Consider the following 13,415-nt stretch of genomic DNA (forward strand, 5'->3'; position numbering starts at 1 on the left):
TTCACAGGTAATGTAAGGCTGCCTCTTGCTTACCCAGTGGATTTCAGTCAGCCATATTTTAATTATTCGGTTGTAGAAATTTAGACCAGAAAGGAACCTCAGACCAGCTACTACAACTCTTTAGTTTCATACGTCAGGAAATGTTAGCTTTGTTTAAGATTATACATGGTTGGTTGTTGGTACAGTCAACGACAAGAAATCAGGCAGAAGGGTAACAGAATGGGGTTGGGAGAGGAATGCAGAATTTTCCCCTTCATTTAGAATTGCTGCTCTGGTGAGTGACTTACTGATCATAGTAGTTCTCTTGGGTTGTTAGGGAGGGGAAGAGTTGAGAACCACTATTTTATATTATTAGCTGGGAGAAAGGATAGAAAGGAAATTCTTCTTGGGTCTTCCATAGAATCCACTAATCTGGCATAATCATCATGCCCCTGTCTTTTGGCATCCAGGAGTCAGAGCTGGTGTTAAAACAGCCTCTTCTCTATTACAGGCATTTGGAACCAACAAGAGAAGAGGAACAGTAGTTTACTTTGTTTGGTGCTTGAATGAGGGAGAGGGAGAAGGGAAGGTGGTGTAAAGAAGAGTTGTGCTCCTCAAACTCCATTTTGCTTTTTATTTAATGTGCCTCAACAAGAATGAGGAAAAGAACAGTAGAGTTCTGAAGAATTATTGGGAAGAGAAAAATAGAAATAAAAGTGTTTCATCTTTGAAGATGCAAAATTATTATTAATATAGGAGGCACTATGGCATCGGTGGATGAGAACAGTTTTTCAGTATAAGGTTAGATCAGAGAGAGTTCTACAATAATTTTAAAGTGTAAATATAGTTTGATGTGAATTCAGTTCTTTGTTTTACCAATTAAAATTTCACATTTACAGTAATAATTTGTTAAAGAAAATACATGGTTTCTTAATTAGAAGAATTTTTCCAGTTTGAATGTTTAGATGTTTTCTCATAGGTCTGTGAGAATTTTTTTCTTTTTAAAAGAGGTCTGACTATTCTTTACTCAAGTTTAATTAAGAAATACTGTACTAGAAGATAAGAATCCTAGGTTCTTGTCTAATGTGGGCTAATGTGACCTTGGGCAAGTTGCTTAGCCTTCTGAGCCTCAGTTTCCTTTCTTTGTAAAATGAGAGGATTGACATATGATTGCCTTTTATCTAGCTCTGATACTCTGTGGTCATCTGATAATATGTCTTCGTGAAAATAAATGTCAGGGTTACATAAGATTTAGAAGCTCTTTTACATTTATCTTTAACACTTGTATATTCTTCCTTCCAGGTAGCGATGGGCTTCTTTCAAGTGGGCTTTGTTTCTGTCTACCTCTCAGATGCCTTGCTGAGTGGATTCGCCACCGGTGCTTCCTTCACTATTCTTACATCTCAGGTCAAGTATCTCCTTGGGCTCAGCATTCCTCGGAGTAAGGGTGTGGGCTCACTCATCACTACTTGGATACATATCTTCAGAAACATCCATAAGACCAATCTCTGTGATCTCATCACCAGCCTTTTGTGCCTTTTGGTTCTTGTGCCAAGCAAAGAACTCAACGAGCGCTTCAAGTCCAAGCTTAAGGCACCAGTTCCTACTGAACTCATTGTAGTCGTGGCAGCTACATTAGCCTCTCATTTCGGAAAACTAAATGAGAAGTACAACTCCAGTATTTCTGGGCATATTCCTACTGGGTTTATGCTACCCAAAGCACCAGACTGGAATCTAATTCCTAGTGTAGCTGTCGATGCAATAGCTATCTCAATCATTGGTTTTGCTATCACTGTATCACTTTCTGAGATGTTTGCCAAGAAACATGGCTACACAGTCAGAGCAAATCAGGAAATGTATGCCATTGGCTTTTGCAATATCATTCCTTCCTTCTTCCACTGCTTTACTACTAGTGCAGCGCTTGCAAAGACGTTGGTTAAAGAATCAACAGGCTGCCAAACTCAGCTTTCTAGTGTGGTGACAGCCCTAGTTCTTCTGTTGGTCCTCCTGGTAATAGCTCCTTTATTCTATTCTCTTCAGAAAAGTGTCCTTGGTGTGATCACTCTTGTAAATCTCCGGGGAGCCCTACGTAAATTTAGGGATCTGCCCAAGATGTGGAGGCTTAGCAGAGTGGATACAGTTATCTGGTTTGTTACTATGCTATCCTCTGCACTGATAAGTACTGAAATAGGTCTGCTTGTTGGGGTTTGTTTTTCTATGTTTTGTGTCATCCTCCGCACTCAGAAGCCAAAGGTTTCATTGCTTGGTATGGTGGAAGAGTCTGAAGTCTTTGAATCCACATCTGCTTATAAGAACCTTCAGATTAAGCCAGGCATCAAGATTTTCCGTTTTGTAGCCCCTCTCTACTATATTAACAAAGAATATTTTAAATCTGCTTTATACAAAAAAACTCTCAACCCCATCTTAGTAAAGGCAGCTCAGAAGAAGGCAGAAAAGAGAAAGATCAAAGAGGAAATAGTGACTTTCAGCGGAACCCAGGATAAAGTTTCAATGCATCTTTCCCGTGATCATGTGGAGCTTCATACAATAGTGATTGACTGCAGTGCAATACAATATTTAGATACAGCAGGGATCCATACACTGAAGGAAGTTCGCAGAGATTATGACGCCATTGGCATCCAGGTTCTGCTGGCTCAGTGCAATCCCTCTGTGAGGGATTCCCTGGCTAGGGGAGAGTATTGCAAAAATGAAGAAGAAAACCTGTTCTATAGTTTACACGAGGCAGTGGCTTTTGCAGTGGAATCTCAAACTCAGAAAGGGATATGTGTTCCCAATGATGTGAACCTTGCCAGTGATTGAGAAAGTGGGTGGAAGAAAGAATAACATCTAGCCAATAGGTTAAAATTTCTAGTGAGGAATATTTTTCACTTCCATGGAAAATGCTGCATACTTGAAATTTTAACCTATTGGCTTGATATTATTCTTCCTTTGAAGTTAATGGCTTTTGTATTTACATACATGTAGCAGAACTTATAGCTAGACAGAATCAAAGAAGAAAATGCTGTGATTTCAAGTTTTCTTGCAGATATCAGGTATTCTTGCAATGCAATAAATATCTATTGCATTGAATTGAATTGAACTGTAAAGTGACACCAAAACTTAACTACCATCCTGTTTTAGGGGATATGCGTTCTCCAGGGGGCAAAGGGGTCAACTTGAGATTTGCATTAAAAGTGCTGAAGTCTGTTTTGTATGGCCCTGTGGAGAGGGAGGGGAAGGAAGCAGGGGATATGGTATGCTTATTCTTGTACCAGCAGGTCAGGGGGATTCTGGAACACAAGGTTATTCCTCGACAGCTTTGTTCTTATTCTTCTCCATCCCCCAGATGGCAATAGGATCTCTGGCTTTTAGTAAGAAAGCACCATGCCTCTCCTCAAGGCAGAGAATCACTTTGTGACATCCTGACACCCAGCCTGGCATTACACAGAATACTTCCTGTAATATATTTGACTTTTTAAAGTCATGCCTTTTTGTTTAGGGTAACTAGGTAAGCAAAGAACTCTTCAAACCCAACAAAAATAATGGGAGTTCTTTCTCTTATCTCTGTCTCTGAGGATTTCTCTGCCGTTACACTGTATTTTAACTTTCAGTTGTCTAGTGTATTTCCCATGATATCTGTCCTAAACTGTGATGTCTCATTACTAGTGACAACCTTGCCCATAAAAGGCAGAATACTGACTCAGCATCTCAGCATCATTTTAAATGAGCTTGAGGCAAACTGTCGAGGATACATTGTGAAAAAGAATGATTGACAGTCTCCCTTAAGAACTGATTTACCTAGCAGTGGATATTTTTTTTCCCATGACATTTCAGAAAGGGTCCACTGGGGATTTACAGCCTTTCACAAACAGAAGCTACTGCTCATCTTTACTTTGCAAGAAAAATTCTTTGTAGCCAATGGAAGAGAATGCACAAAAGTGATCGAGTGCCTCCCAAAAGGACATCAATAATTAATTTGTAGATGTTTTAGTGAAAACAAAGCTGATGCTTACTGCCATGCTGCACCCTACTGATGTACAATAAATATTGATGACAATGACAACTTTTAACTCTTCGGATCACCTAAAACCTTATGCAAGAGGATTTAGAAGTATCACATTCATAAAGCCTACATTATATGTGTGTACTATTTATGATAGCTGACCACAGGTTGTGAATTGAAGAACCGTTTCCTTTGAAAAGCAAGAATATCTAATATTGAAAGCTTCAAGTTCTGTATCTGGAACTAGACAAGTGAGAAAAAAGCAGTTCTCCAAACTCAGGAATAGGGGACTAATTTATGTGAGATTGAACCATTTAGTCATGTCTTTTCAAACAAAAAAAATAAAAATTCCAAAAATCCAAAATCACTTATTTAACCTGCTCCTATTTCTAAGCAGTTTTAAATATTTATGAGGCAAATTTTATGTGTATTAAGTCTATATTAAATGTATACAGATAAATTGGCAATTTAGCTTTCTGGCTCCTTAAACTGCTAGCATTGCTTTTCTATTGGTAGAGTTCTGCTCATCTCTTTACTTGGAATAAATACCTTTCCATTTTCACATCAAAGTGGTTTCTTAGTAGAAAAACTGGATTTCTGTCTTTCAAGTGATTAACTTTGTAGTTAAATGTAATTGTGCCCTGAATTTTGATATCCTTTAGAACTTTTAGGTCCAGAATTTAAAAAACATAAATTGCTGGTACTTCTGTTTGTGTTTTTTGTGTTTCTAGCCAATATACTTTCTATTAAGCCTTGTGAATAGTAAAATCACAGTATCTTGGTCAGTTGTTTGTTTTTAATCCCTCTTACCTCTCTTCCAAGCCAGGATTGAATTGAGACTATTATAGATCTCAGATGTCCTGTGATAGGGTGTAATGAGTACATGTTTAAGGCAATTCTATAATTTAACAAACACCAACAGCAAAAAAAATTCAGTCAGTCCAGTAAAAAAAGAATTTGGAAAATCCCTTATTAGGATGAAGTAATATGATTTCCCCTTTACCTCATTTCTATCCATACAAGGATATAAACAATTCTGAGCTTTATGCGATTAGCAAATTCTTAAATTGTGTTCAGGTTTGTAACACTCCCATCCAAACAAACAAGATTTTGCTTTTAGTAGTTCATTAATAGCTATTTGTGAAAACATTTAAGATCTCACTAGAATTTACATTTCATACTCTCTTCTTGAGTGAAGATCTTTCTAGACTTATATGTTGATAAAATTTTTTGACTGCTGGTATTGAAGCAGTCAAACCTGGAACCAAAGTCTAATTCACCAACAAAAACTAAAGTTTGCATTTGCTTTCTTGCTCAAGGGTTTGGACTTTAGTTCTTTTAAGTGGTATTTTGTGCACTATATTGTTATTTTAAATATCTTGCTTACTCTAAATGAAGCATTTTCTTCTTGTTTATTGACAAATATACAAGATTCTGGATATCTTAAAACATTTGTCGTTTAATTGAAATATAGTCTATACACTCATGATGTGTAAAACTCCTCAACAAGGTGATTTATTTATTTTTAAATTTTTTACAACCAGAGGGATGGAGTGTACCAATGTACAAATAGACTAAGGTCAACATTTTAGAGAGGGATGAAGGAAATAGACCATTGAAATGACTGTATCTGACCCTTAGAGCTGGAGAAGAGGGACCCAGTTGAATAGGATCCAATCATTTGTTAACTCCACCACAGTAGGAAGACTGGGATTAGGAGCTGTTGGGAAGCAAGGTCAGAACTGGATTCTGTTTCTGGAAAGGGAGTGTCACAGATTCATCAAAACTGAGAGAGCTGAGGAGCACACGGTAGCCAGGGTTGTGGCAAAAGCCCAGGTTGATCTACTGAGCACTGTGTATTTCATCTAAACTGAATGACTATGGTACTTATTATTTGTGCCTCTGATGGTAATAAAACTGGCAGGTTTCTGGTTGATAATGGCTTTTAAAAAGGGAGGGGTGTGGGGGGGGGGTGGCGACCAAAGGAAAACAAGGTCAGATTTAGATAGTCTTGACTTAGCTTTTGAACAATGGTAGACACTGAAGCCAGAATGTATTGGTCAGTTTACCAGTATAGTTAATGGTGACTTTTAAAAATGTATAGTGGTGTTACATGAGTTCATTGCACTATTTTAATTCTAATGACTGTCTTTTAACAAGAATAGTAATTCTTAAGGGGTATTAGTAAATGTTTTAAAGGTCATTTAAAAACACTTTCACTATCAGGCTATAATAAATTTCCTGGGAACTTACATTGAATCTTGAAGTTATGACAGATTCAAGCTCTCTGATCCTTATTAATGTGCTTAATAAGTTGTTTCCCTATATATTAATTTTGAAATGTATTGCTATAGATGAGCCTTAAGTTCTTTCTGCTTCAATGTAGATATTACTTCAAATACTACCTGAGGAATTACCTAGGACACTAGAGCCCTGGGTCAGGTGCTGGGAGTATGTTATTATATCTAGTAGATGGGCTGTATGGTAACTGTACTAGATAACACACCAGGGCAATTAGAGAGGTGCATGTTATGGAGAGAGTTGAGCCCAGCCTTGACTGAGATCTGGGCAGGAGGCAAGCAAGGAGGCAGTGATGCTGCCAGTTTATTCAGATTTATTCCACAATGAAATGGTAAAAATCTGGACAGGATTTAGACTTTGCTTAATTTTTCTGTTCTTTAATGTTTTTTTGTTTGTTTTTTTGGTTCCCCTTGCTAATGTTTTGTCTGCTCTAGGGATGCCTTATTTGAAACTGAGCTTTAAAAACTGAAAATAGGATGAAAATGGATCCAGAAAGTTTTTGGGCTCTGAACTAATTTGGCTTTTCCTCCCTCCCTCCCTCTCTCCCTTCCTTTCCTTCCTTTCTCTTTCTTTCTCTTTCTTTTTGTATAAAGTTTTTAGAAAGTCATGAATGGAATCATTAATTTGCTAATTACAAGAATAAAAATGCTAAGGGAACAGGCCAAGAAAACACATCAGCTGGTTGGCTATTATAGCCTATATATTAAAGTAAAATACCATACAAGTACTATAAGTGAAAGGTGAATTTTTACTAATTTTAAGAATGGAGACTTTAGATGAGGGAGTAGGGAAAATTTATTTTTATAAAGTAATTTTTATCCTGAGAACAACTATTTTTCAAAAAATGTTTTGCAACTGAAATTTTAAAGTAAACGTGTTAAATGTAGTTGGAAAGATAAGCATCCTAAACAGTGGATTCTTTGATGTGGATTTTATTCTTATCTTAGTGGTTCAAAATCAGAAGGAGAACTTACTGACTTCTGAAACCTGAAATAATGAAGGACACTAAATAGCTTTACTGGAGATACCATGTTTGTAAGTCTGCACTGGAACCCTGTATAATATTGCTTGGGCTTGAGTAATGGTTGTGGCAAAAGCCAAATAATTGATGTCTTAGTAAAAAATACAAACGACAAAATTTCTGACTGAAGGTTTTTTAGTTGGCAAATAGACAAGCTGCCTAAGCCAGAAAGGTCTTTTTAACTGAAGCTTTAATAAACTTATTTGGGGGAGGCTGTATACCCCCACCCCACCCTGCATCCCTAAAATATTAAGATACTCAGAATCAAACCTTGTTTTTTCAGTCCAAATCAGTTGGAAATTGTGGTTTGAGCTGCCATGTTTCCATTTCTCAGATATGAATGTTTGTGAACATACCAGTCTATAGAACATGCTACCTTTTCTTGTCTCCTTTGTAACTTTGTATACAAATCAAGATATCAGGGTGACAGATGAATGAGTCTAAATTCTCAGTCTTGTCTATTCACCAAAAATGTATACTGCCTTTTTTTAAAAATTCAAGGCTGATGACTTTTGGGAACATGTTTTATACTATTATGTCTTTTTTTAATTAAAGCAAGTGCCTTGGTATTCCATATAAATCATGTTTAACTCTTATGGGATGAGGATGAGTTGTTAATAGATGGCAACTTATTGGGAAGGGTGGAGCGTTAATAGCAGGTCTTCTAAAAGGATGTGTTTGTGATGTTTATTATATAAGATTCTATAAATGTGTTGAGATCCACAGGTGTCATTTCTTTTGTCTTCTAATAAAATGTTAACTATATTCTTACAGTCTCCATTTTCTGTGTCTAGATTATTTGAGTGCAAGCAGGGTTCTAAGAATGCATTAGGTTACCAGTGTGTTTTAGAATATTATCTCTTTTACATTTGTAGAGTGATTCAGTCATCATTTTTTCCCAACTATAACAAAAAGATCTGCACTCATAGAAAGATATAAAGTATTTGTTTTATTTTTTTCTTTTTTGTTTGTGGCCCAGAATGAGTCATTTAGCCCTTTGGGGACTCAATTTTTTCATCAGTGAAGAGGGGAGGAAGATAAGATTGCTTGAGGATCCTTCCAGTTCTCAGATCACATGGCTCTTATTCTATACTATTTTGGAATCAGAAAACCCAAATCTGACTGGTGTTTTACTACTGTCCTTAACTCTGAACTTTAGCAAGTGACCTTTGAACCACATTTTCCCCAGCTGTAAATTGAAAGTAACACTTTTATGATGAATAAGTGAAAGAACTAGGAGTGGAATTCCTTACTATGGAGCATAAAACTTTGTAAGGAATTATCTGCATCACCAACCTCTTTCCATACCTGCCCTGTAGCCTCTCCTAGAATGTCTTCTTCCTTCTGCCTCTCTCAATTCTGTGAAAGAAGTAGGAATGTGGGTATAAAGTGAAGGACAGTTTTCAGTATTCTTTCTGCAGTATTTCTATAACCCTGGGCATTCTGTCCCCCACTTACCTTACAGAGTGACAGAGTTAGACTGAGTGGCTTTCTAAGGGCCCTTCCAGCCTTAGCATTCTGTACACACCCTGTCTGTGCGCACAGCACCTGGTTTCCAGAGCCCTGTGAAGTGCATTTACAGTTGTTCTCTAGCATCTCCTTCACCCATCTCAGAGGGCTCTGCTTCCTCCATCTGTCCTTTCAATGCTAGTATTCTTGGCATCTTCTCTCCTTAATTTAGCAATAGAGCTTGTTCTTAATTTTTAGATCAGTTTGGGACTCTGATGAAAGTACCTCTTCTTAGAAAAACTACATGTAGATGGATATACATACACAATTATAAAAGGGTTGGTTCATGGACCCCATATTGTGAACACCTTGTGTTACAGGCTGTTTCCAGGTGACTACATCTGCATCTTCGATTGCCTTACTATCTGCTTGCAAATAGCAGCCAAACAAGATCTCCAGCCTGACCTTTCTGGAATACCAACCAGCATGCATATTTATCTATGTATAAATCTCCAGCTGGAAGCTCAGAGGCACCTCACATGCAACACACCCCCAAACAAACTTTTCTTCCCTTCCTGTTATCTATCCTGATCATGGTGTGACCCAGCCACTTAAGCCAGGAATCTGGAATTTCTAGAATCTTCCTCAGGTCCCATGCTAAAGCTAGTGTGTCTCAAATCCAACATCTCTTTCCTGCCCTAAACATTCGCCATTTCTCTTTAGAGACAGTCTCTGCAATAGCCTAACTAGTTTATCTGCTTCTCTACAATCCAGCCTCCACACTATTAAAATTTTTTTTGACCATCACTATTTTGCTAGTGATTTACCAGTGTTTTCAGGATAAGTTCAAAATTAAAGGTCTAGCCTATAAAATCTTAAAAATTTTGCCCTTGTTTACATCTCCAGCCTCCTGTCATGCCATACAACCTTTGCTTGACATACCAACCTCTGATCTTAGATGTTTCCAAATGTGCAATTTAAAAAAATAACTCCATGCCTATATATATGCTGTTCCTTCTGCCAGGAGTTGCCTCCCAGCCCTAGCTGCCAAATTCTACTCCTTCTTACGGGTACTTATCAGATGTCCCTTGCTCTTGACAACATTTCCTACTGAATTCCTCTTCTCTCATTTAGAAGTCCCTTTGAGCTCCACCACTCTACTCATATCTATCCTCTGCATATTCTCTAAAACAGCATTTATCACTCTATATTATCAATTTCCCCCTAATCTATATCCTCTATTGTACTGAACTCCTTGTGAGCAGGGACATGTAATTCATCCTTATAGCCCCTATGACCAGTGGTGGATATATTATAAGGTCTAATAAATGCTTGTGGCAAACATGACTGTGTTCGGTAAGTAGTTATTTTTCTAACATTAGTTCATTTCCAGAGAATGTCCATCTACCCAGCATCAATTATGTGGCCTGTGGTTATCAACAGCTTGGAAAAAGTCTCTCCTGAAGGGACAGGCATGTAATGGGGTGGATTAGGTGGTCTCAGGCAGCATTATTTCTAAGTTGGTTACATGAACAAGTTCTACCTCCCATGTCTCTTCACTCTTTTCGTATCTTCCCTCTCAATCCCTGCCACATCAGATAAATCACAAGTGGCTGCTCCCTGTTTCTTCACTTGACTAAATTCTTATGTAGCTCCCCTCTACCCTCTGGTGGCCAGAATATGCTACTACATTCCACTTCCAAGTATGAAGTACTTTAAAGTATGGCCTCAGGTAGTGTGAACAACTCTGGTTCCATAGGTCTGTAACCTTGGAATTTACCAAGCTGTCATTTTGTAATATTTTGTAATATGATTTTATGAAAAGATTTAATAAATGAAACAGTGCTTGATATATAATAGACAACCAGTAAATCTTAGCTTCCTTCTTTTGAATGAAAGACCCCTTTATAGCAGGGCAAGTAAAATTCCTTTTCATCTATTGATCAGGCAGGGTGGCTCTGGAACACTGACTCTCAAGATGTATTAGTGAAGAAAAGACTGGAAAGGCAGGTCTCTGCCTCTAGGTGGTACTGGTTAAGTTCCAAATGGGGACGGATAGTAATGACAATAGCACTTATTCTGTGCCAGGTACACGTTTTTATCCTCATGACAGCACAACTGAGGAGATGCCTAGTTCTAGTATGTTGGCCTAAGGTCAGAATTGGTCATCTGAGACAGAACTAAGTCCCTAAGCAGGGGCTGAGTGGCCAGACAGGCAGGAAGAAACTGAAGAGAAACTGAGAGGAGAGCAGACCAAGAAGGGATAAAAACAATCTCTTCTAGTTTAAAAAAAAAAAAAAGCATCAAACAAAACCCCTGATGTCCAATAGAGTCAAAGGTTTAGTCAATATAAACTAGACAGCAAAGCTCTCTTTTGGGTATGACTTCGATCTCTCAAGATCTAAATAATATGCTATGTTAAATGAATCAAGAACATTAGGTTTCTCTTTTTTTAAAAGCAAGTTTAAGTAAATATTTACTCAACACCTACTATGTGCAAGGCACTTACACAAAGCCTTTCATACTAAAGTCCTGCTTGTATAAATAGAGGCTAAAAAGACAGAGCACAGTGACTTTTGGTGGAAGGAAACACATTGAACTGCATACTTCAGAATTCCTCATTATCAAAGAACAGAGATTATAATCTTGATTGGAATAATATTTGAGGTAATGATAATCATAGAAAAATTCTGCAAACCCTTTTAAATAGAAGACAACCCTACTTATCTGTAAGCCTCTTTCAAGTAAGGTAAATGCCTGATAGAGCTCTAAAAATAAGGCGGCTTTGGCAATTACATGTGTGTATCCATTTATTAACAAATGTTTATTGAAGTGCTTATGGTGTGTCCAGCACAGTGCTAGGTACCATTAAGATTACAAAGGCTGACTACCTTGCTCTCATGGAGCTTACAGTCCGGTTGAAGAGCCACCGAACACTGAGAAAACATTTAAGTGCGTAACTGAGTGACAGAGACAAGATGCTCAGAAGATGAGGGAAAGAAGGGTGGAGTGGATGCTGGGGTCTTTAAGGAAGGCTGGAAGGAAAAGGAGCCATTAGTTCTTGAAGGACGTGTATGGTCTAGCTGGAGAGTGGGGGAAGCATTCAGGCAAAGGCACACAAGCAGAAATGGATATGGAGTGAAAGAAGACAATGGCCTATTTGGGGAGCATTATGCACAGTAAACTGTACTGAGCAACCAAGCTGGAAATGCAAGTTGCTGTCAGACTGTAGAATATACATAATCCCTGCTGAATGGGCTAGTCTTTTATTTTTATAGCATTTGAGAACCACCAGACACACTTGGGTAGGGGAAATGGCATGATGCCAAGGATCTAACAATGTGTGCAGAAGGGATTTTTAAAAAAGGTGCAGGAGGAAATTAGATGATGATGATGATGATGATGATCAAGGTGCTGGCAATGAGGTATCACCACAGGACTTAATCAGAAGACAGTGTTCTCCTCTCGTGTTAAGAACTTAAAATATGTATTGTACTTTTTATTCAAATTGTCATACTAGTTTGTTAAAAGGAAAAATATCCAAAATAAGCTTTTAAAAATCTATTTAAATGTTTTTTTGTGACTTGTTTTGCTCAATGTGGATGCAACATTTTCTATGACTCATCTACTGTACATATCTGTTTCAGTTAAATAACTACAGAAAGAAAAATAACTGAATTGCTATGGGTTTCTGAAATAGCCACAAAATTAACCTGAAGGGGAAAAAAACCTGCACTACAACATTAACAGGTACTATGTGTACCTTCTAAAAATGAAACTGACATTCATGTGGCTTACTTGGAATAGATAGTAGGGTTATAAAGGATATTAAAGATACTTTCTCTATAGAGGAAAAACTTTAATATAAAAATCTGATTAGAAATTTAGGGTTTTAAATCCTAACAAAATCAAATCAACTGTTGTAGATTTCTCTGATAAACAAATATAAAGGGGAAAGGTTATGTTTATTAAGTCATTTTAGTGGAGGGCAAATCTTGATTACATGATACAGGTATGGAAAGGAACAGTGTGAATGTTAAAATCAGGTGACAATCCAAACACTCTCATGTATGTCACTGTCTCATGAACTTTCCTTTCACCTTGTCTGGAAAGTGAGAGGTACATTGGGCTATATATTCTCCCCCATGATCCTGATGTCTCCTCTATAATGCACTTTATTTCCCCATACCCCAGCTCCCTATTAATGGCAAGCTTGAAGAATTAACTACAGGGTGTTTTAACAGGCTAGATGGCTCCTGTTAACTCCTTGGGCACAGAATGATGTACTTCCACTGAATGCTTGACTAACTGTTGGGGCATTCAAGTAGCTAAGAAGGCTCTAGAGTTACCAAATCAGCAGAAAGGAGTCAACGGCTCTGGAGTTAAGAACAGCTTACTTTTTTTACAGTTACATAGTGATGGGGAATACTCAGATGCCCAGCTGAAGAGAGAAGTGCTAGAATCCAGCTAGACCAATGGTTCTCAATGGACCCCAGACCACATCAGCATCAGCATAACTTGGGAACTTGGTTAGAAAAGGAAATTCGGGGTCCCACCTGAGACCTACTAAATTAGAAACTCTGGAGGTGGGGCCCAGCAATCTGGGTTTCAAAAGCCCTCCAAGTGATTTAGATGTGAGAGAAAACCACTGAGCTAGACATA

The 13,415-nt window shown here is 37.8% G+C and overlaps 1 protein-coding gene across 6 annotated transcripts in view; it reads left to right on the plus strand.

Moving 5' to 3' along the window:
- Positions 1 to 13,415, plus strand: part of SLC26A2 (solute carrier family 26 member 2) — a 52,845-nt gene that overhangs the window by 25,455 nt on the left and 13,975 nt on the right. For 4 of the 6 annotated variants that reach the window (XM_037801828.1, XM_037801832.1, XM_037801830.1 and 1 more), the window contains one exon: positions 1,282 to 5,929. In XM_037801828.1, coding sequence (XP_037657756.1) covers positions 1,282 to 2,799 — 1,518 coding nt within the window. In that variant the 3' untranslated portion in view covers positions 2,800 to 5,929. Of the gene's footprint in view, positions 1 to 1,281; positions 5,930 to 13,415 lie in introns of those variants that run through there. The other 2 variants (XR_005211439.1, XM_037801833.1) reach the window with 1 other exon arrangement.

This window comes from Choloepus didactylus, chromosome 13, assembly GCF_015220235.1.
Source record: "Choloepus didactylus isolate mChoDid1 chromosome 13, mChoDid1.pri, whole genome shotgun sequence".
Lineage (NCBI taxonomy): Eukaryota > Metazoa > Chordata > Mammalia > Pilosa > Megalonychidae > Choloepus > Choloepus didactylus.